The sequence below is a fragment of the Eleutherodactylus coqui genome, chromosome 6 (assembly GCF_035609145.1).
Source record: "Eleutherodactylus coqui strain aEleCoq1 chromosome 6, aEleCoq1.hap1, whole genome shotgun sequence".
Lineage (NCBI taxonomy): Eukaryota > Metazoa > Chordata > Amphibia > Anura > Eleutherodactylidae > Eleutherodactylus > Eleutherodactylus coqui.
This window is the reverse complement of record NC_089842.1, coordinates 92,823,474-92,847,605: the sequence shown is the minus strand read 5'-3', so window position 1 is coordinate 92,847,605 and position 24,132 is coordinate 92,823,474. Positions and strand designations below refer to the sequence as shown.

Sequence of the window (24,132 nt, the reverse complement as noted above, 5' to 3'; positions counted from 1 at the left end):
CAACTCAAACAGGTTTCTCAGACTCAATGGCTGGCAGCCATTTTGTTGAAGTCTTGACAACCCCTTTAAGCAAAACAGGTGTTTACCCACAATGAGCCAATGGTTGGTTACAGTCTCTCAATGATAGCAACACACTTAATAGTTACATGTGCAAGCTAGTATCTAGCGCTCCACTCCAACTGGCAGTTGCCAGTAAGACTTGCTCTTGCCTCCGGTCTTCAGTTTGGCTCATTGCAGACGAGCAGGCCTCCATACACTCTCCACAATATGGTTCCTTACGCCTTGGACCCATATGTACTCACAGGGTGACAAACTGACTTGTCAGCAGAACTTGGGTCACACTTACAGGGCATCTTTTATAGATCACCCAGAACCTTCTAGGTAGTGATCCAGAGCCACTTGCAGGATTCCTCCTAGATGTGGCTCATCTGTTCTTACAGGACATGGTCTCGCACTAGTCAATCTCTAGGGCTGCTTTGTGGGCAGTCCAACATGTCCAATTCTCACAGAACTCTTTATGGGTCATCTACCTCCTCTACGATGGTGCTGCACTTTTCCACGCACTTGTCACAGAGATGGATCTTAATAGCATGCGCTAGTTTCCCCCTTTCACTCCATCTACTGCCACAGGGTGTTGTGGGGGCAGGGTCAACAAATCCATACGCGAGACCACATACCCAGGCAGGATGCTTGCCCAATGCTTTAAAGTTATAATTCTACACCCATATACATACACATGTACACAATATTTTATTTACAGTCTTGCATGGTTGATAATGTCCTTACTTAATATGCATTTTATTTACAGGCTGTTGGCAGAGAAATGTGCAATTCTGCCCTTTAAGGATTTTGATTGTACACTGCCTTTAAAGCGTTGGACGAGCATCCTGACTGGGTATGCAGTCTTGCATGTGGATGCACTAAGCAATGTAACACAAAACTAAATGTCAAACAGTCAGCTATTCATAGTTCATGGATCCAATGATGGGCTGTTGGCATACGGAGGGCCACGTCAGTTTCCAACTCTTACAAGTTACTGATCATGAGAAATAAATTCACTGCCCTACACTCACTGTATATTGCATGCATCAGGTAAAATCCACCACCAAAATAAAGAAAAAGTCACACTGAAACACTATCCAAGTAACATTAACCGCAAGAAAGAAGAAAAAAAAAACAAAAAAAAAAACAAGCTTTTACTTTCGAGAGAAAAACTTTGTTTCTTGTAAGAGTCAGTATGACGTCAGCCAGAACAATGGTCCGAAGCCTCTCAGGAACTTGGTGTCAGAAAGTTTTCTTTGGCAGTGAGTGATCTCCTACAAAGCAAGGGGGAGAAGATCCAGTGACCCCTTCCCATTGGAACCTCTTGCAGATCTGTTTCTGAAGGGTCAAGACCTCTAGGGCTTGTCAAGGATTTCTAACCATCCACTCATCAGGCCCAGCCAGTGCTGGATTAAAGGAATGTAAGAATGCCTTGTATATGTGCATTATACAGAAAAAGGGGTTGGGGTTGGGGGGGGGGGGGTATGCTTAGAACAATGAATTTCTAATTCATGAAACATCTAACCTTTGCTTTGAGAATTCATGGGCAAAATACCAGTAACCATGGGGGTCAGGATGGAGCTAAATTAAAAAGGGTTTTCCAAGACTTAAAAGGGAGCCATAGGCTTGTATAAAACAGAAGAATGCTCCTTAAGCCAAGAACGTCTAATATTTTGGTGCTATGTATGCCAATTGACATGCCTCGAGGCATGGAGAATAGCCATCAAAGTCTTCAGTCATGGCATCATCACAATATACATGCCCCCTAAACTGCCTGGCCACCCCACCCTGCCGTTAGCGCAAGCGGGAGCGAAATCCCACACTTGCTCTGTGTGGCCCATTAACCCAGTCAGAAACAGACATGCGCACTGAAGGATATCCGACACCTAGGACCTCAGCTGTGTATTGCGCATGCACAGTTGAGTATTGCGCCCAGCGCTCACAGGCACTGCCCTTGCTCTGGGAGGATCCATTGTGCGCGTCTTACATGAAATCCTCTTGAAGGGAGTGCAGTGCCTGTGAGCGTTTGGCTCGATGCTATGCCAAAGGGCAGCTTACAGGGGCCCATGTTTACCATGTCTTATGCGGGCTCTGTACGCCCATATGATGCGCAGTAATTCGCAGACAATTACATGGCCTTACACAGTTCCAATCACATTAGCGCGTCAGAATTGCGTAATATACGAACGCAAAAAAGAACACAGCATGTATTATTTTGCAATGTATATACACAAGAGAAGGCTCGTTCTCTATGGGCACATATATGCAGGCGCGCATATGCTATTAAATTGCGCCTGGGCGGTGTGTATATGAGCTGTCGCTTCGTGATGGCACAGGAAATATAAAACAAAAAAAAGACAGTGGAAGCATAAAAGGTGTAGCCATTTCGACTTCATTGCGCATGTCCACTTCGGACAGGAGTAGAGGGACACACAACGCAAGCGCAGGATTTCATTGCAACTTGCGCAGACATCAGCAGCAGAGAGTGGGCGCCAGGCAATGGAAGACGCATGTGTGATGTGAGGACGCTGTCACTCGGGCAGTCAGTGGCCCACCTCCATCACTAGAGGCATGTCTATTAGCCTACATGGCATCACAATATAAATAAGTTTTTGGTGTGAAGAGCATCCTTCTGTTTTATACAAACACATCACTGGGGTGCGTTATGTGTGATTGATAGCACTCTGCTGGCAGTTTAAAGAAAACCTGTCCGGATTTTTGACTATAAATTGATAACCTCTCTTTGGGTCATTAATGTCAGATCAGTAAATCTGACTCCTGGCACCTCTGCCAATTTAGTTCTTTGAAATGTCTGCAACACATGGGCGAGTGTTGGCGTCTTCACTGTATACCAGGAACAGCACTGTACATTTTGTAGTGGCTGTGCCTGGTACTGCAGCTCTATTCTAGTTGGCCAAATATTGCAGCCCTTAAAAAACAGCTGATCTGCGCTGGTACCAGGAGTCAGAACCCTATTGATCTGACATTAATGGGCTATCTGAAGACTAGGTCAGCAATATACAAGTCTCAGATATCCCCTCAAAGCTCCCAGGGATCTAAGCAAAATGTGTGACATGGCTGGGGGTCCTAATGGATCATCTATAGTAGTGGTCTACTAAAAACACAGAAAGACCTTTTAAGCCCTGTCAAGCTTTAAGATAGAGCTCCCTCTACCATGTGCCACATATACTACTTGTGCCTTACATGGCACCAGCTCCTAATTATACCACGAGCGTTTAACTATTGGGGGAGCAGAAGTAACTCCAAAAAGTTAAAAACTGTTATTAAAATCACTGCCAAATGATAAAAAAGGGGAGAATGTAATAAAGAAAATAATGTAGGCCAAACACTGGGAAAGTCTGGGAAAAGGAAGGAAGCAGGAGGTGGCAGAGTGAATTATAATAATCATTACCAGGTATCCCTTCTGAGTATGGGAACACCAAGCTAGAGTATAGCTGCATTCCCAGTTTTGTTATGGGTGTCCTTAAATACTTCTTAGCACATGCTGGATTGCAATTGAATGAGCGATACACCCTGCTTTCATGAGTCACCGGCTCCACCCAACCTTCAGCAATTTTTTTTTTTATTATTGGTTTCTCCTTAAACATTTGCCACACTTTGTGATAATGTGTCCACTAGGTGGCATTGGTGTCTATAAAGACATCTAATATATATTAAAAAAAAAAAAAAGCCAACTCCATTCTAAGTTCAGAAATCCTCCTTTCTGTATGTAGTTTACTTGTGGAGCTGGTTATATTCTAGAGCATGTGTTCCTGACACTTACAGTATCTGCCTTTTACTATTACTCTTGCATTATTTAACCATTATGTCTTTCATCAAGAATGAAAGGTTGTCACAACCGCACCCTGCATTTTAATATAATTTATACTCTTGTAACATTACAAGTAGAATTATTAGATCATAGTACAAAACCATTACCTTTTCTATTTTGGGTAGATAAATATGGATTGAGCTGTATGAGATTAATACAAAGTGGTCTGCTTCTTAAAGGGCCCTTCCACACGGAACGATTATCGTAGAAGTCATCAGCGACCGAACGAACGATAATTTGTTTTTTACTCATGGCGCAGTTTAAGTTGGCATAAAAAGCCAAACAATCGTCATTCATCTATGAATTACTGCCTGTTTAAAATTCTCTTCTCTAACAAGGACCCTAAGGAGATATCTATCTATCTATCTGTAAAGGGTAGTCTGAACCAGCCAATTTCAGTTGGACTGGCTGATTGTCAGATGTGTATGGGGACCTCCTGCCACTCTCTAGACAGAGGATATCAGTGGAAAGTAGTATAGGGCACACCGAATTTCAACACTTTTGTTTTCCCTGGAGCAAAGGCATTGCTAGAGGTCTTCAGCAGTGTGCACAGAGAGAAGTAAGCCAAAAACACCCCATGTTGAACCAAGCATTCATATGTATGGGCGAGTCAGGGACACAGCTTTCATCCAAAACATGCGTTCGACTAACCACTATTAAAATGCATCAATCTTGTCCATAGGCTTGGATATTGTAGCCTAGTTCTAACCAAATGTACAGGGCTGAGTTGTAATACCAAATGTAGCCTATAGTGAAAAAGTGGCACTGTTTGTTGAACATGGACTCATTTTTTCCTAATCTTGTGTATTTGTCATGGTATAGATGTATATGCAGGTTTTAAAGGCTTTTAGATACACAGAAAAAGGGCACAGGTCTTAACATTGAGGGAGGAAATGCAAAGGCTCTAAGGAAGGAAATCAAGATGAAGTGATTCCTAATTAGAACTTTGCTACAAATCTCAGGGTCACTATATAATTAAATAGCACATTTATAATTAAAGGATATCTGTGTCAGACTTGGGAGAGTTGAGGCACTGATCGCCGGGTGCAATAGGTTGTATTAGACGGTACATCACAGCTAGATTTATTGATTTTTAGGAATAGTAATTTTTAATGCAAAGTAAATCTTCTATTAAAAAAGCCCCACTTATCTAAACTGTCAGACAGAAAAAAAAAGTGCCCTTGTCTATGGCAGCCAAACATACCCAGAGTTCAGCTCAAGCAGCTGAGTAAAAAAGGAAAGCTGCACTGCGATTAGTTACTATGGGCAACATGGACAAGTTTTCTGTCAGATCATTTTGATAAAAGGTGACCCACATGTCCAACAAGGCTGCCATCATGTAGCTTTCAGTATAACAGGGTTTTTTCCCCCCCCTTACACCACACTTTAAAAAAGGGTTGTCCGGTTATTTTAAAACACATGTTCCCCCATGGCATTGAGTAGTAGAACAAGCATATACTCTCCTCTACTATCATGTCCGGCGCCACAGCAGCATCCTAGGTTTCCGGTCTGTGTTTACAAGCTGCAGTCACAGCCTGTGTACCGAGTATTGCAGGCTGCTGCAGCCAATCAGATCTCAAATGCTGAGGATTCTGATTGGCTGCAGCAGCCTGTGACATCCCGTACTCCTGACTGCAGCCTATAAGCATTATGCCTTAGGGAAGTCCAGGAGCTGACAGTGCCGGAGATGTGGGGACCTGGGAGGGTTGCCAGCTGTCCAGAGATGTCTTAATGACCTGCTCAAGTATCACCAGCCTATAGACATGCATCTTATAAGAGGAAAAGATTATGGTTTGCCATGGTCTGTAAAAAATATTTGACGTCTGATTTTTGGATAAGCTAAAAGAAAAAAAATAAATAAAAGAAAGATTCAGGTGATCAACACTGGGGAGGGTAAAAGAGTATAAGACGATTTTCTATCATGGGGAAGTGGAGTTTTAAAAAAAAAAACAAAAAAAACATTTTTTAGACAACCCCTTTAAAGAGCAGTTCTTCAAAATAAGGGGAAAAAAATGAAGTAGTCCTTGTGTAACCAAGCTAAATTTGTTATTCGCGAGTCGAGGACAGCTGGCTGACAACCCTTGAAGGAGCAGTAATAGCGGCCATATTTGTTGTCACCCTACTTTCCCCAGAAACTGATCAACAGCAAGCTGCTACTATTAAACTAACATGAGCAATCCTCAAAGGCTTCTATTAAAACTGTAGATTTTAGGCAGAAATGGTTTTAAAAATAAAAAAAATCTGATTAACAGATATGGAAAAGACACATTTTTACATGTTTATTAAAATGTTTTCTTCTTTTCTTACAGAAATACAAAAAAAATAGCATAAATGTAAAACAAAAATCCCTCCCAACCCACCACATTATCTCAAGGCTCAATCTTCATAATACTACCTTAGAAATTCAACTTTATTTCCATTATTAGTGCAAACCCCTTTAAATCTCCAGTGCACACTTTGCAGAAACCCCCAAAAGACTGCAAATGGCAACTATATTCTGGCACCACAAAAGTTCATGTGTAAGGTCAGAGTGGCTCCCCTATACCTTACCCAGCCCCCTGAAATAATTAGGGGTACCCAAGATGTCCAGCAAGATAGGGAAGTCCATATTTTAAAACAGTCATATGTCTTAATAGTCCTGGATATTCTGAGGGAGGAAGAGCAGAAGATCTTTGATGTCTAGTGGTCAGGTGAAGATAATAGATCTACCTGTTCACCAGTGTTTAATGGAATGTGTATCTGAAGAAGCTGTAGCTTAGGCAACATTGTACAGGAGGTGTTATATATTTGTTTTCCAGAGTGTAATGGGGATTGCACATACCTGACTGTAGAGCAAAGGTTAAATGAAGGTAATAATTCCTAATGCATATATACATTGCAGTCCAAATGGCTCATCGTCAAGGATGGTAGAAAAAGTTCAGGGAGGGACAAGATAGGTAGAGCTTCACATACTCTACAATTCATATCACAGGGACGGATATAAACACTCTGCAGTCCAGGTGTTTAGTATTGGGCATGTACTCTGTTCTCAAATAGAGTAGTCACACATACACAGCAGTCCTGGAGATGATAGAGCCATCAGTCTGAGACTCCATGTCATCATCCAGGTAAGAGTCAATTGGATGATGGGGTCTAAGTTGCAACATTGGCCCCACCTCATTGAATCGTTCGTCTTCCTCGTCATCTTCAAGAACTTTGTATTTCATCCTTTCCTCCTCCTCATAGTCGTCCTCATCTCCCAATGAGGGGCTTAATCCACTGTCTCTCATAGGGACAGGACCTTTGAGGGGTTTATGCAACTCTCCGTCATCTTGGTAGGTAAATTGTTCTGATGGTGAGCCAGTACCAAAGGCTCTGGGCTTTGAATTGTAAGTTCCACGATCCTTTTTGTTCTTTAGACGTCCTCTGTTGATCACGATGAAGATGATGGCAGCCAGAAGGAGTAGGACCAGAATCCCCCCAATTACCCCCCCGGCGATGGCTCCTGCGTTTGTCTGCGTCCGCATTGCGTGTTCTGGGTATGAGAGAAACATAGCAGTTCTGTAGCCTACCATTTCAGTCCATTAGCCCCCCAAATCCCAACATTTTTATACTGAAATACATCTGCAACTCAAAAAAACATGCACAAAACAAACAGTGTGGGACAGTCGAGGAGCAAATCAAAACATGCATGGCCGAGTGCCTCACTTTGTCTCCTTGTATAATGAACATGTCAGAATGATGGAATTTCTCAATCTGTACATGCAGGAGGCCAGATAGCAGCATGGGGTTCACCATGTACCATGTGCCACATGCAGTTCTCGGGGGGGGGGACAGCCTAAAATATGTCTCAAACATTCTCAGAATATATGGAATATATCAACAATGATACGGAAAAATTAGACCCTGCAAACTTCAGCCAGAGATAGATGCTCAAGATCATATAGCAGAAGACATAAGGATAGAGAAAGCTGTAGGATGCATTTGCATTGACCTGTGTCATCTGAAAGCAAAAAAGTAGGAAAACCAGAAGAAAGAAAGAAGAAAAAAAAAAAAAAGTTTCAATACTTTGCTTCAACAGGACTAAAGCCATGCAAATGAAGTAGCAACCAGAAGCATACAGCCATGGGAATGTGCCTGTAGGCAGAGGTGAGAAATGAATTATTCCATTCGGATTACGAGAGAAGTTTCTGACCATATATCTATTTAGATGGGTATAAAAATCAGCCAACGTCAAAAGCATAACAATGTCCTCTACCTAAAATGTCCAAAAAACAAATATAGCAAAAAAAAAAAACAACTGTTTAATGTAGATTGAAATGACATCATGGTCTGAATGTAGCCAAGCATCATGCACCAACAACCAATCTGTTCCAGGTCATTAAACTAGACTGAGGGCCTAGAAATGGCAAGGACACCTAGATGAAAGGTCTTTTGTAAGTAGTTCTAAAATGGTAAGTTCAGAACCTTTGATTCTTTTAATTGGATAGGCAACGTTGCCCATGTCTTGAACAGAGTCTACAGTTTAAAATCTAAGATTCTTATCTTTGATCTTTCAGATTACTAAAGCCACTATTAAATGAATGGCCTTACCCCTTAGGCCTATGTGATAGATGGCTCATTCCTCTAGAAGGCATGATGGAAGGCTCATGCCCTCTATAACATAGAACCAGAAGTTTTCATCCCCCACTCCATTTTAAGAATTTGATGCATTAACCATTTTAATTTGAACATGACCCAATGTATCTATAGATACTTGTATGGAGATTTTTTTTCTATAATCTCATAGCTCCTGAGTTCAGCCACACTACTGTATTAATATGTCAGCTCAGGGATTTAGCGCATTACGGAAAACTGAATGATTATAATACAAACAGGAGGCAACCTATAAGTAGAACGAATCATTCTGCTTATAATTTTACCTTCATTATTTAATCTGCACTCACAGTTTGTAGTAATTATAGCACTACGAGCTCATTCAAAAGGAACAGCAATGAGCGCCATTATTATTATTAAACAAGAACCGGTTCCGTCTAATGTGCTGAGGCTGAAGAATAGAAGACTCAACGGGAGAAATGTTTGTGCTCAAGGATATGATTGCAAAAATACCATTTGGATTATTGAACATTAACCACAGAGTGTGGAATTGAGCAATGTATCCCGCAATACATCAAAACACAGGAGTATTTATCATCCGTACAGAAACTACTAGACCATAAAATGATGTACTGTGAGCTTCCATATAGAGTTGGATGAACCAGTCAAAAGACGTCAATGCATTTCCAAGTACTGCACAGTCTGGACAAAGATGGCAGCATCTTTTTTTTTTTGGCTACCTACCTGATGCACATTTCGTAATAGTATGCATTGGTAGACTAAAGGCCCATTTAGATGGGACGATTGTCGGGCAAACTATGCCCAACACTTGCCCCTGAACATACTCTCTCTCGTGCTGCTGCACAGGAGCAAGTATCGCTGGCTAACAGCAGGGTGGCCGCAGGAGATTTCTCTTCTTGCTCTCCCCCACCCCTCTCAATTGACTTAACATAGCGGCCGTTCAGTACTGAATGGCAGCTATTTACACTGAACAATCAGCATTCAGCTCATAGTCCATCGTTTATGCTGCTTAAACGATGGACGATTAACTGAACGCTGATCGTTCAGTGTAAATAGCGCCATTCAGTACTGAACAGCCGCTGTGTTAGGTCAATGGAGAGAGGCAGGGGAGTGAGAGAAGTCTCCCGCAGCCACCCCGCTGTGAGCCAGTGATACTTGTTCCCATGAAGCAGCACGGGAGAGAGGATGTGCGGGGACAAGTGTCGGGCATACTTTGCACGTGAGCGGTTGCAAACAGGCGGAGGCGCGTTTGGAGTGTGATCTAGTCAATCTTCACTACTTCCATAAGTAAATTGTAGGTCCCCATTAGGATGAGCTCCATGCCTGACAATGCCATCCAGTGTGCTACTTGTGCAATATATGCGGTCCTCGATCAGCCGATCGAGGGTGCATACTGTTGCGCAAGATGCATATTCATCACACATTTGAAGCCCAGATTCTGGATCAAAATGAGCGACTGGCAACACAGATCCATTGACAACATGGAAAGGAGTTTGCGGCTCAATGAGCATGCACTCGCTGGGGTAGAGCCGGGGGTGGATGGTAGTTGGGGAGAGCAGGGTGAGAAGGCGGCTAGCTGGGTAACCGTTAGAAAGGGTAGAGGGAAGAGAACCAGGGAGGCTAGTCCTGTACTGGCACACCAACAAGTTTGCAAAGTTGGCAGATGAGGGGGATGCCATTACAGAGCCAGCACCGACGCAGCATGACATGCCCTCTGAACGCCAGGGAGATGACTGCTCCAGTGAAAAGGGGACGGGGAGCGTAGGGCAGGCTAGACAGGTCCTAGTGGTGGGGGATTCAATTATAAAAGGGGATAGATAGGGCAATCTGCCACAAAGACCGGGATCGTCGAATGGTGTGTTGTCTTCCTGGCACTAGAGTTCAAAACATCGCGGATAGGGTTGACAGATTACTGATAGGGGCTGGTGAGGATCCAGCGGTCATGGTGCACATAGTCACCAATGAACAAATTACAGGTGAATGGAGGGCCCTCAAAAACGATTTCAGGGAACTAGGATCCAAGCTTAGGGAGAGGACCTCCAAGGTAGTTTTCTCAGAAAAACTACCTGCACCACAAGCCACATTAGAAAGGTAGCAGGATCTTAGGGAGGTAAACAGGTGGCTCTGGAGTTGGTGTAAAAGGAGAGATTTGGGTTCCTGGAGAACTGGGCTGCATCTTAATGGTGAGGGTGCAGCTGTACTGGGGGAGAAGATGGCTAGGTGGATGGAGGAATGTATAAACTAGGGACTGGGGGAGGGCAAACACAGAAACAGGGGGATAGACAGTGTAGATTGCGACCTGGGACCAAGTAATGGGAATCAAGTAGGGGGTGGGGTTAGTACAGTTAGAACAGAACAGCCGATAGTACAATTAGTAGCAAAATTAATATAAAGAACAACCACCGTATAACAAATGCAAGAAGTCTGATCGGTAAAGTGGGTGAGCTTGAAGTGAGAATGACTGATGAAAATTACGATATAGTGGGAATAATGGAAACATGGCTTTATAAGTGCGATTGGGCGGTGAATTTACAGAGTTACAATCTCTTCAGAAGAGACCCTGGGAACAGAAAGGGGGAGGGGTATGTCTGTACGCTAAATCGTACTTCATGCCAAGGCTACAGGACGATAATTGGGGCAGGAGATGAACATGTGGAATCTGTGGGTAGAAGTACAGGGAGAAAAAAAAAAAATACTGATAGGGGTTTTCTATAGGCAACCAAAAGCAACAGAAGAAACTGAAATATTATTAAGGCAAATAGAAGAGGTCAAAACGCAGTGAAGTAATTATTTTGGGGGTCTTTAATTATTCAGATATAATATGGGAAGATGAAACCTGCAAATCTCACAAGGGTGATAAGTTCTTGGGAAGATAACTACCTTACCTTATCTAACTTGAACAGGAGCCAACTAGAGGGAAGGCCACTCTGGACTTAGTAACTAACAAACCAGACCAAATAATGGTGTTGCAGGTTGAGGGACACTTGGGAAATAGTGACCATAATATAATTAGTTTCCAGTTGTCATTCAATAAGAAACCTTATCAAGGAGCGACAAACAAAAAAAAAAACAACTAAACTTAGTAAAGTAAAATTTGATCAGCTCAGAACTACTATCGGTAACATTAATTGGGACAGCGTCCTCAAAAATAAAAAAATGTTTAAACTAACACAAGGAGGTAGCGAACAAGCACTAAAATCATACAGGGAAGAAAAACTAAATATGTAAAGGAAAGCTCAAAAGTGCTAAGAAGGAGGCAGAAAGACTGATCGCCAACGAGAGCAAGAAAAACCCTAAACTATTCTTTAATTATATAAACAGTAAAAGGATTTGCACTGAAAGCACTGGAGCCCTAACAAATAATGCAGGATAAACCATAGAAGATGAGGAGAAGGCAAATCTAATAAATAGTTTATTTTCAATTGTATTCACCAAAAAAAAAAAAAGAAGATCCAGGGGAATAAAATGAACCCCCCCCTCGCTAAATATTGCATGGCTAACAGGAGGAAGTGCAGAGTCGGTTAAAGAGGATTAAAAATCAATAAATCGTGGTGCCCAGATGGAATATACCTATTATTCTAAGGGAGCTAAGTGCCGTGATAGCTAGACCGCTATTTCTTATATTTATGGACAGAGGCTGTACCACTGGATTGGCGCATGTGGTTCCAATATACAAAAAGGAGTCTAAAAGAGAGCCTGGTAACTACAGGCCGGTAAGTCTCCAATAATTTGAAAAAAAAATTGAGGGGTTTCAGAGAGACGCCATCCTGGAATACCTCAAGGAAAACAACAGAGCATCATCTCATTAACACTGGTTTATGAGGAGGAGTGGAGGGAGGTGGTTGGTCGATCAAGTCGGACCAATATGATCAGCTTCTACAATGAAGTAAGTTCTAGGCTGGACCTGGGAGAGTCTATTCTCTTATATCTTGATTTCTCTAAAGAATTTGACACCGTGCTGCATAATAGGTTGATATATAAAATGAGACAGCTCGGACTGGGCGAAAACATGTGTATCTGGGTAAAGAACTGAATCAGAGATCAAAAACAGAGGGTGGTAATGAATGGTTTATACTCTGATTGGGCCACCGTTGCTAGTGGGGTGCCACAGGGCTCAGTGCTAGGCCCAATTCTGTTAAATATATTTATCAATGACCTGATAGAGGGACTGCACCATAAAATATCAATATTTGCAGATGATACAAAAGGAGGACAATATACATCTACAAAAGGACCTAGATAAGCTGGTGGCTTAGGTAGAAAAATTGGCAAATGAAGTTCAATATTGATAAATGTAAGGTTATACACATGGGCAGGAGAGACGGATGCCAGCAATATACACTAAATGGGGTACTGCTAGGGAAAGTGAGATGAAAAAAGACCTGGAGGTACCAATGGACTGTAGATTTAAGTGGAGCAATCAATGCCAATCAGTAGCTGCAAAAGCAAATAAAGTCTTGGGGTTGCGTTAAAAGATGTATAGGGGCGAGAGACAGGAACATTATTCTTCCACTATATAAGGCACTTGTCAGGCCTCACATGGAATACTGTGTATAGTTCTGGCCTTCCTCTGGACCAACAAGGGGGAAGGGGGGGGGGGGGGGGGGTTGAAACAGGCTGAACTAGATGGACATTGTCTTCATTCAGCCTAACGTACTATGTTACTATGCATTATCGCTGACAGTTTTAGCAATTGTTTTGCATAATCTTTCAATTGTTTGAATGATTGTCTCTGTGTAAATGAGCCTTTAGTATGGCCATCTTTGTTTTTTTTACAGGAATGGAGGGTTGCTTTAAGCCCAAGCCGCAACCAAGAACAACTCCGCCTGGAATACAGTCAATCACCCACTACAGAGTTTTGCTTTTTGTTTTTTTCAAGTAAGGTTTTAACATTTCATATCCTGCAGATGGGGTGATATTTCAACATTTGTTGAAAATCTCACCAAGACCTGAAGACCCGAGACCCCAAACTAGGTTCTGACAGAACCAAAGTCAAATTTGCATTAGTTTTATTTGGTGCAGAAATGGTAATTGCACTTGTACCCTTGGTGCCAGAGATGGTCTAGCAACCCCCTCCGCTGCAGATTCTGATCATATGATAAATAGCACTTACCGTGCACAGCCTTGGTATGAATATGTGTATAGTGAACCAGCTCGATAAGCTTTGTGAAAAGGGACCTTTTAGTTCACAGCACACTAGAAGCTATAATTTACTACAGGATGGAAAACGTCTGATCACTTGGGAGATAGGAATGTGAAGAAAACCTTACTGCTGAAAAAGTTATTAAAAAGGTTTTCTATGTTGGAAAATATGACTTCTACATTGAGGCTGAAATACTGGAACAGAATACTGAAAAAAAAACAACTCACTACTAATTCCCAACATCCTGATCAGACCTACTGAACAATTTGCCCGTCAAGTTTTCCAGAGCTTTTTACTGGAACGCAAATTGAGATCCTCATCAAAAGCGTCAATGTGCAAAAAAATAGGATTCCTTGCTCGAGTCCTGGTACTTACTCACATTTCCCAACCCCTCTTGGCACTTGAGTAACTAATGGTAATTGATTGCAGACTGAGCACAACGTGGCAGGTTCTCCTTCTAGCAATCACTGTAGAGCTGGGAATGATGGCAACAGGGAGAAGGGGGGTGGAAATCACCTCCCTGCTGCCTTTTTAACAGACTGAAACCAGAGGGTTATAATTCTATGAATTGTGATGAAGACCTCAGAACATTATTGCTTGCCGTTTTTCCACATTTATCTGAAGGGATTACAAAACTCCCATAACCATTTCTGTGGTCGTATTAAGCATGTGCATAGATAATGGGATTGACTTTTTTCCCCTAATTTTTGTATTTAGGCCATGAATGTGATTGCAAAATACATATGGCAAAAGAAAATAGAAGATTTACTAGCTTCAAAAAGATGAGTTACGTTAAGCTCCCTTCCCCCAACTCCATCTTATTCAGGGTCTTCCCAATAATATTGTAGCCCCTGACATGGATCAATGTGATTCTCCGCTCGTGGGCGGCAAATCACAGCATGCTGCGAATTGCCGCAATTCTCCAGGTTAGCCTGTCAGAAAGGCTGACCGTGGAGATCCGTCTGCAGGCTCCTGCTTCTGGGCGGCAGCCCCCATGGGATACCCCAACACCCGTGGACAGGCAGCCTTAAGGCACAACTTCAGACTACCTAATCCCCACTGTGTACAGATAGTCCCCTGCGTACGAACATTCGAAACTTCGCAAGATGCGAACAATCTGTCTTGCACAGTATGATGTAATGCTATGGCATTACATCATTCTGTGCAGGGACCATCAGATCTCAGGACACTATGTGGTTGCTAGGCACCTGGGGGCCTTCTGAAGGGCCCTAGAGCTGGCTATGCAGAGCGCCTATCAAGCCGTGCACTTGATAGGCACTCTGCATAGGCAGCCCTGGGGCCTTTCAGAAGGCCCCCAGCTGCCTAGCAACTGCACAGCGTCCCGTGATCTTATAGCGGGACACTGTACGGAGCCCCTAAACGTCGGATGTCGGCTGTTTCTTACGGCGGACACCCGGCAGCAGCAGTTCCGATGAGCCGTGCTGCTCGTCGGAACTGTGAACGCTTTAAATGCCGCTATTATGACAGTGGCATTTAAAGTGTTAACAGTTCAGACGAGTGGCGTAGCTCATCAGAACTGCTGCTGCCGGGTGTCCGCTCTAAGAACAGCCTGCACCCGACGTTGTATGGAGCGGGATCTACCCGTGATCCCCCTCCATACAAGCATTTGTTCGGATATACTAACAAATGTACTTGCGAACAGGCTCCTGGAACAGAACCTGTTCGCAAGTAGGGGACCATCTGTATTAGTAATGCTAGACCATCAATACACTATACCTGCTGGTTGGCTGTGTGATCAAAGCCCAGTACACAGTGTGCATTCTAAGTATTGCAGTGGTTATCTTCGATGGCTGAAATAGAAAAAAAATGTATCCCTAACCAGCAGTTTGGAAAGAAAATCAGTAGCGAAGAATAATATACCCTACTTTGGTCCTGAGACAATTCTATACCAAAACTGGAGGATTGCTTTAATTGGTTGCTAGGAGTCTAAATGATAGGTGAAGGACACTGGGATATTTTTCACATGTGGATAAAACAGGGTTTTAGCTGTGATAATTTTAAAGGAACAAAAGCCAAGTAGGAAGTGGAAGTTTCTGGGTTTCTGAACCAAACCAAAAAAAAAAACATACCCCTCAAGAAACTAGTGTCATGGAGCAGTTTATTTTTGTGACCATCACTAAGCTGAATAGATTGAACATGAGTCAACAATGTGATGCAGCAGCCAAAAGAGCAAACACAATTCTGGGATGTATTAAGAGAAGCATAAAGTCTAGATCACGTAAGGTAATTATCCCCCTCTACTCTTCCTTAGTCAGACCTCATCTGGAATACTGTGGCCAGTTCTGGGCATCTCACTTAAAAAGACAGACAAGCTGGAGTAAGTTCAGAGAAGAGTTACTAAGATGGTGAGCGGTCTGCAAATCATGTCCTATGAGGAACGGTTAAGGCCTCATGTCCACGGGGAAAATCAGGCCCGCTACGGATTCTACATGTAGAATCCGTAGCGGGTCCCTCCTGCCCCGCGGACATGAGGGCTGAAAATAAGAATTTAAAAGAATTTACCTATCCGTAGCGGGCGGGGAAGGTCTGCTGTTCCTCACGGCCGGATCTTTTTTTTCGGCCGGCGGATGAATTCGTCACGCCGGCGGCACGTCGACGTGCCGCGCGCATGCGCCGGGCACATCAGCCGAGCCGAAGCAAGAAAGATCCGGCCGTGAGAAGAGAAGACCTTCCCGGTCCGCTCCGGATGGGTAAATACTTTTAAATTCCTATTTTAGGTCTCCCGCGGATCCGGATGGCTTCCATAGGCTTTAATAGAAGCCTGCGGGAGCCGTCCCCGCGGGAGACCCGCACGAAAATGGAACATGGTCCAGATTTTTTCATGCTCCATTTTTTTTAAAATCCCTTTTATTGACCATCCGCGGGTATTTATCTACCCGCGGGTGGTCAATGCATCCCTATGGGATGCGGATCCGCATGCGGGAGATCCGCTGCGGATCTTAAATCATATTTTGCCCATGGACATGAGGCCTAAGGGATCAGGGAATTTTTAGCTTGCAAAAAAGAAGGCTGAGAGAAGACAATAGCTGTCTACAAATATCTGAAGGGCTGTCACAGTGCAGAGGGATCAGCCCTATTCCCATTTGTACTAAGACCAGAAGCAATGGGATGAAACTGAAAGGGAGGAGACACAAATTAGATATTAGGGGAAAAAAAAAAAAAAAAGGAAGACATTTCTGACAGTGAGGGTGATCAATAAGTGCAACAGGTTACCACAGAAGGTGGCGAGTTCTCCTTCAAGCGAAGTGTTCAAACAAAAGCTGGACAAATATTTGTCTGGGATGATTTAGTGAATCCTGCACTGAGCAGGGGGTTGGACCCGATGACCCTGGAGGTCCCTTACAACTCTACCATTCTATGATTCCATGAATAAATATTTAAAGTAGAAAATTTCTAAATGTCTCCTACTTGACCAAATTCCTGTCTGCTAAATTTTGAGAGTTTTCTAGTCTAAATGGTTTTGTTTCTGTTTTTTTGCCCCCTTTTCCAATACATTTTATAGTATGGAATGTGATTACTTGGTTTCTCTTACTGAGAGCAATCTTGTAGATCTGATACATTTTTATGGCTAACAAAAATACATGATGTTATAGCGAGCCTTCAAACCGTCGCAGGGTTTGTCTCTTACTGAGAACAATCACACTTTGCTCTACTGGCTAACACAGTACTAAACTTTTTTCATTGCAATATCGAATACAACTTTAGCGGCAACTCCCGAACCCACATGACTCTACTGAACCTGGATCAAAGCTCAACTCCCCACCCCTGGGGGGGGTTTAATGGAAACAAAAATAAAGCCCCCACGTCTCCAGGTTTCTTGCTCAGACCCTGAGGCTTAAAACAGAAATCTAAGAATGTTATCTCAACTCCGCAACTGGAGCTGCTTTTTATCTGGTTTTCTCAAGAATCTCACAAAAATAAATAAGGGAGGAGTTTACATTCTGTTTCAAGGATGTGTAAAAAAGTATGCATTTTCACAATAGGAAGCAGTTGAAAAAAGGTTGTACGAAATCACATTGGTCAGGACAATAAATGAAGGCCAAGTCCAAAAATAGCCCAGTTACCCAAGTCTGTAAACAGATTACAAAGAGAAATACAAAAGCCATTCATTGTGGGGAAGGAGAGAGAATGATTGGAGCGCAGCTGCGTCGTGTACTCGTGTTAATAATTGACCTAGTTGCTTCAATAGGCATGAATATAGGGAACATGCTGCTGGATGCTGGTTGCTCAAAATCTCCATCTTGTATGATCCCCTTCCCCCCACCCCTGATATTCCCAGTGCAGCCTGGGTGCTTGCAGTGTCAGTCGGAGAGCTGCATTTGAGCACAATGCCTGCCTGTTGATTGCAAACTCGCCTTTTCTATGCAGGCCTCTTCTTCACAGTGATCAAAGAAGCCTCGGGTAATTGAAAAACAAGAACAGGATGCCTGTCAGACTGAACCAAGATGACAATGGCTTCCTGAAATATACTGGTTATTGTTACATTGTGCTGGATACATCATTTGCTTTACCTTTTGGTAGAATTGACTTGGCATTTTTTAAATTTCAGTGTATAAATATGAAAGCTATAAAAAGTTTGAAAAAAAAAATAAAATCTCTCATTCCAGGTTCTCACCTTTGAAAAAAAAAGTTTTCCCAAAAAGTTACAGCCTTGCTATGAGATAGTGAAGTAAACGCTACAATTTTAGAGATGACAAAGTTTAATGAGTCTAGTTACTGTATGTGCCTAGTGTTTTTTTCTTTTCTCCTCCGACATATCAGATACATAAGAAAGCAGAATCTGAGTGGTGCAGGTGATGCCCCATTGAGCGCTAGAACAAAAAAGACGCATCCAACCTCATGGCTCTGCCCCTTCAATAGTTTCCATTCCTCCATGTCAGCGGTGTAATTTAAAGCTCCTGGGTCCCAGTGGAAGACCTCTGAGTCAGAAGGGGTAAAGTTTCTCCTTCGGGAGAGCACCTAGTCTGGGTGAGGGGACTTCTAAGGCCATGCATGCTCCTCTGGGAAATGTATGCAAATTGGAAGATGGTCCAATACTTCAACAGCACCACCTACGGTATTACAAGGCAGCATTACTGCAAGTCAACACCAGTCCTTTCAACTAGCCTCTAATACAATCTGCTATGCATTACACTGATGTGACTGCTGCTTCTGCTCACCCCCTTCAATATAGTTATACCACTATTTGATGCCATCGGTCTGACTAGACACAGGACATGGGTAGTGCCTTACAGAAGCACTATATGCATGTACCTATAAGCACTTTTTGTATTGCTGTACAGAGTCTGTATATACAATACTGCCAAAGTTCTGAATCAATGATTCATATTACAGAAACAGATGATCGATCTTGAACCTAGTTTCTACCATAAAAGAATAAGAGAAAGTACCAAGCCAGTGACTGGATTTTACTTTTTACAATGCTACTTTTAGAAATTAGTTTGAGATTGCTGCCCAATAACCCCTGTAGGATCAGTAATGGTGGCCATATTGGATTTCACTCAGCTTTTCCAAACTACGGTATGTATAACTACAGTTACACTTCTCAGAAAACAATTTATACATAAGAAACTTAAAGGATTTTTGTTGCATATAGAAATACAATATACTGAAGTCACGCAGTCTATTGTACGAGCGATCAAACAGAAAAACCAAAATAACTTAATTTACTTCTTCAAAAAAATCTGGTAGTCACATCGATAAAAGTCCAACTAATTAAAATGACGTTTCTCACTGCGAGGCTACATTCACACGGGCGAGTGTGACATCAGACCAAGAAATTCATCCCGATATCGCACTTCTTACTTACTACTAAAAACTACATATCACGGTGCTAAAAAAAACAGCCCCAAATAGGCATCTATAACAAGGAAGAAAAAACAAACAAACCAAACCCCCAAAATTTTGTATTGCTGCAATTACACTGATCCACAGAAGAACGTTATTTTTTTACCATACTACGGTATGAATGCGGAGACCTCCAGTGTAAAAAATGGTGTGTTACCTCCATTTGAGCCCATGTAAAAAAAATTTAAGAGATTTTCCATTATATGGTATACAATAAATACTGAAAAACTAGTGTCCCACAAAACATGCCCTCGTGTAGCCATGTTGGGAATTCTATAGGCGCGCGCGCACACACACACACACACACACACACACACACACTTTAAATAGGAATGGAAAAGTGAAAAATCAAAAAGAAAGAAAGGCTGCAGTGGGAAGGTTGTGCCCTTTAAAAGCCAGCCATGATAATCCATATCTATGTAGGGATCAGCGATTCCCATCTTAATAAACTCATACTACTACACCAATTAAACAACTTACCCATTGTGACATGTTCTAATTAAATCCGATATGGATATTGTGTCACACAGCATATAATCAGCCTGCTATTCCTATAAACAATTTACAACAGGTTGTACACTAAACGTGAGATATATACACTAGGCCCAACATCTCTTTAATTGCCCTTCGAGTAAAACAATTATAGAAATTCTCGTCACGCACGGTCAATGACTCAACACCTTGCAGACAAGAGCTGGAAAAACAGGACATTTAAAAATCACTGCTTTGAAAAATTCATTGCCCTACCGTATTGCCTTGGGTCATAGTCATGTGACCTCATCCGGCAGGATAGGAAATGAGAAACTCTAAATCCATCACCTGGCTGGTTCACTGGGAAAAGGCAGAACACGGAATAACAAAGGGCCGTTGACAGTGCCGGCACAGCCTCCTATGAGGTTACTTTTATGAAAACCTCCAAGCTGTTAAAGAGACAGTATATCATTTTAAAAAAACTACTAAAACAATAAAAGCTAAGGATTTCCATGCTCCACCCTGAGCGCAGTTTACAGCAGTTTTTAGATTCATACTACACTATAAAGTTGTATGGCAGAGAGAGTCAAAAGGACAGGAACCACCTGACTGTCATGCTAGCTCTACACAGATATTCACCTGAACCCCGTGCTCACAGAGATGGGTGCAACAACCACCTCTACACCCCCGATGCGGTCACGTCCTACAGCGGCAAGCTTATAGGCGGTACCATATGCTAGGGAGCAGCGCAGGTCGGAGGGGTTGCATACACAGACTTGGGAAGCTCTCATGAGGACTCTGTCATTTCACAGTAGTCAGCAGCTGTACGGTAACCTCCCTCTCACTCAAATGGTATTTCCATCTAAAAGATCCAAAAACATTCAGTCCACAAGTTGTCCTCAGTTGGGAAATATTTCACTCAGCCTTTACATGGTTATAGATTATGGTGGGAACATGGGGTAAGAGCCAATAAAGCCATCATCGCAGTACTCACAGGGGTAGACACTCAGTTTCCCCAAACTTCCAAATAGAAAATTTACCTAGGTAGGCAATACACGGTTATGTTTCGCCACTCAGGAGCCTGGAAAGGCTAAGATACAACCCTTTTGGGAGCGATACTGATCACCCAGCTTTTTCAGGAGTAGAAGTAACTAAATTTCTTTATTGAATTTAACAAAATTTACGGTATTTTTTTATTCTTTAGTAAAAGGGGAAAATGAGATCCCAGCAAAAATTCACATGCGATATGATGCTATAGTAGTAGTTAGAGGGGAGAGTATTCAATTATCGCAAAAAATCCAACACTATTGGATTTTTTTTTGCCAATGCAATGTGGCATATACCTATGATCAAAGAAAAAAATAAATAAATAAATTAAAAAAAAAACCAGTACATGCAAGGTGGGGGAGGGGGGGGGGGGGGTACAAGAGCTAGCAATGCATTTTCCATGTGCTAGTTTAATTAATTTAAAAACACATCTAAAAATGCCATAGGGCCTTGGCCCAACTTGAGCCATTTTGGTAGAAACTAGGTAGAGGGTGAACGGCACATTCATGTACATGCAATGCATGTGGAAGGCCTTCAGACCCTGTAATTTTTTCTTCAATTTAGGTTATATTGTGGCAGCGTGCAAATTAAAAAAAAAGTCTTTATGAAAAACTAATATTTTGCATTAACATAAGTAACAGAGCCTTTGATGCAAGACTTTAAATTCAGCTCTGGGGGCCTCCCGTTTTGCTTTACCATCTAGAAGATGTTCCTACATCTTAATTGGAGTCACCTGTGGTAAATCTGTTGATAAGAATTAAAAAAAAAAAAAAAAATCTTCTACACTGAAAGTTTTCAAGAGCACAGTGGCCTCCATAATTCTTGTATGGAAGAAGATTGGGGCAACCAGGACTAGACAAGGTGACCAAGAACCCAATAGTCACTCTGGTTGAGTGTCAAACATCCTGTGTGCAGATAGGAGAAACTTCCAGGTGGTCAACCATCACTGCAGCTCTCCACCAATCTAGGCTTAATAGCACAATGGCCAGAAAGAAGGCTCTCATCAGTAAAACACACATAAAAACCCACCATGAGTTTGCCAAAAACCACCTAAAAAGACAGAGAAACAAGATTCCCTGGTCCAATGAAACCAAGATTGAACTTTTTGGCCTCAATTCTAAGCATTATGTCTGTCAGAAACCAGTTACTGCTCTTCACCTGCCCAATGCCATCCCTACATGGCAGCATGATACGGTGGGGATGTTTATCAGCGGCTGAGACAGGCAGACTGGTCAGGGTTGATGGGAAGCTGAATAGCCCAAAATACAGAGATATTCCTAACGAAAACCTGACCCAGAGCGCACAGTTCACCTTCCAAAACGGCCTTGGCTGTGAGCTTAATGTAACACAGGATGGCTTAGGAGCAACTCAATGTCCTTGAGTGGTTCAAGTCAGCTCTGGCTGGGCCAAATTGCCCATCTATGGAGAGACCTGAAAATGGCTGTCCAAAGATGGCCCCCATCCAACCTTGTGGTGCTTGAGAGGATCTGCAGAGAAGAATGGCAGAAAACTCTCAAATCCAGGTATGCAAACCTTGAAACATCATAGCCAAGACTGGAGACTGTAATCCCTGCCAAAGGGTCAATGCAAAATGTTAATTTTTCCATTTTTAAAAAACGTACAAAAGACTGCTAACATTCCGTTTTTACTTTGTTGTCATTCTGGGTTACCGAGTGCAGAATGAGGAGGAAAAACTTGATTTTCTTTAGTTTGCACAAGGCTAAAACATAAAATGTTATGTGAAAGGGTCTAGAGACTTTCCAGATACAATGCATACTTGTACCATTATTCTGTGACAGACTCCTCCACAAGTATAACACAGCAAATCAATAAACTCCATTATGGCAATAAGCCACCATACAATTGAAAACTAGAAACCATAAAAACAGAAAATACAATACAAAATCCGATTGTTGTTTTCAATTGTATGGTGGCTTAGTGCCCTTTAAATGGATTTTGAATCGTGGCTAGGTCAATCATTGAAATCGGCTCATATCAGAAGCATTAAATCGTAATCTTTACTAAATATCCATAGAGTCAGCCCCTGGTCTTTGCCAAGAAACACTCTGTACAATTTAATTTTCTTCTTATTAATACTGTCAACCTAACATGGGTTTTACCACAGAGTATACTTACACATGGTCTGGAAAATTCACTATGTGGTGCAGATTGACCAAATATCTACAGTAGACTTCACACCTTCAATTGGAGGGATGAAGCTTGATGCGGATTTTTCCGCTATGGAAAACGCACACCAAATCAGCTATGTACGAACATACCCTTGGGCACACATATGGTGTGTATATATTAAATACATACATCTAGTCTTCTAGAAGTACAGACCATTATTCCATACTACTGAATGTCAGGGTCATTACATTGATTAAGATTAAATGGCAATTGCAGTAATCACCGATAATGATTGGGACTCCATTTTCCTCTCCACTTGGGAAAATACAAGTATTTTACGGATATTTAAAATTTGACAACTTGATTGTCAGAAAAAAATTAAAGTAGCTCTAAATCAATTCACCTTTACATCCTTAGGGAGAATTTAAAGGGGTTCTCCAGATTTCAGTGAACATGTATTATGGCCATACAGCAGTCTGCCATGTATAAGCCTGCTTTAGTTACGCTCTTGGGCACCATGGACATTTAGGCACTGCTGATGGTTGACAGCTCATGCTCTCAGGATGAGGCGGTATACATCAAATACATGGCCATATTAAATGCCACCGTTTTAGAATATTTAATCAGACTTGCTTCTCTTAGAGGCAGGAGTGAGTATTTTTCCAAAAAAGGCGCAGAGTAGCGACAGCGGAGGAAGTGGCATTATTCCCTTTTCAGTCATTTTGTATGCCTACCAACAAGTCTATGGTTTGCAGTTCGGACAATTACTACAGACTGATGGGCAAAAGTTAAGACAGGGGAAAAAAAAAAAAAAAAGGCCAACATGGGTTATATGTCTTAGGGACTCCTCGTTTCTAAAGACATCCATGTATGTAAATATTTGTTATAAACAGTTTAATTGCTAATGGATATTTGTTAGGAGGTCTGTGGTACTAAGAATTGGAGCACGTCCGGCTGATAGAGATCTGTACTATTGATCAGAAAATTTTTTGATCAGGCTTCA

The 24,132-nt window shown here is 42.1% G+C and overlaps 1 protein-coding gene across 2 annotated transcripts in view; it reads right to left on the bottom strand.

The window, feature by feature from the left end:
• The window catches only part of NECTIN2 (nectin cell adhesion molecule 2), an 84,843-nt gene that overhangs the window by 30,523 nt on the left and 30,188 nt on the right, over positions 1–24,132 (bottom strand). The window contains exon 6 of one of the 2 annotated variants that reach the window (XM_066607178.1): positions 6,215–7,388. The exons of the other annotated variant lie outside the window; for it this stretch is intronic. Within the exon in view, the coding sequence (XP_066463275.1) occupies positions 6,916–7,388 (473 nt within the window). The 3' untranslated portion in view covers positions 6,215–6,915. Of the gene's footprint in view, positions 1–6,214; positions 7,389–24,132 lie in introns of those variants that run through there. 2 annotated transcript variants of the gene reach the window in all.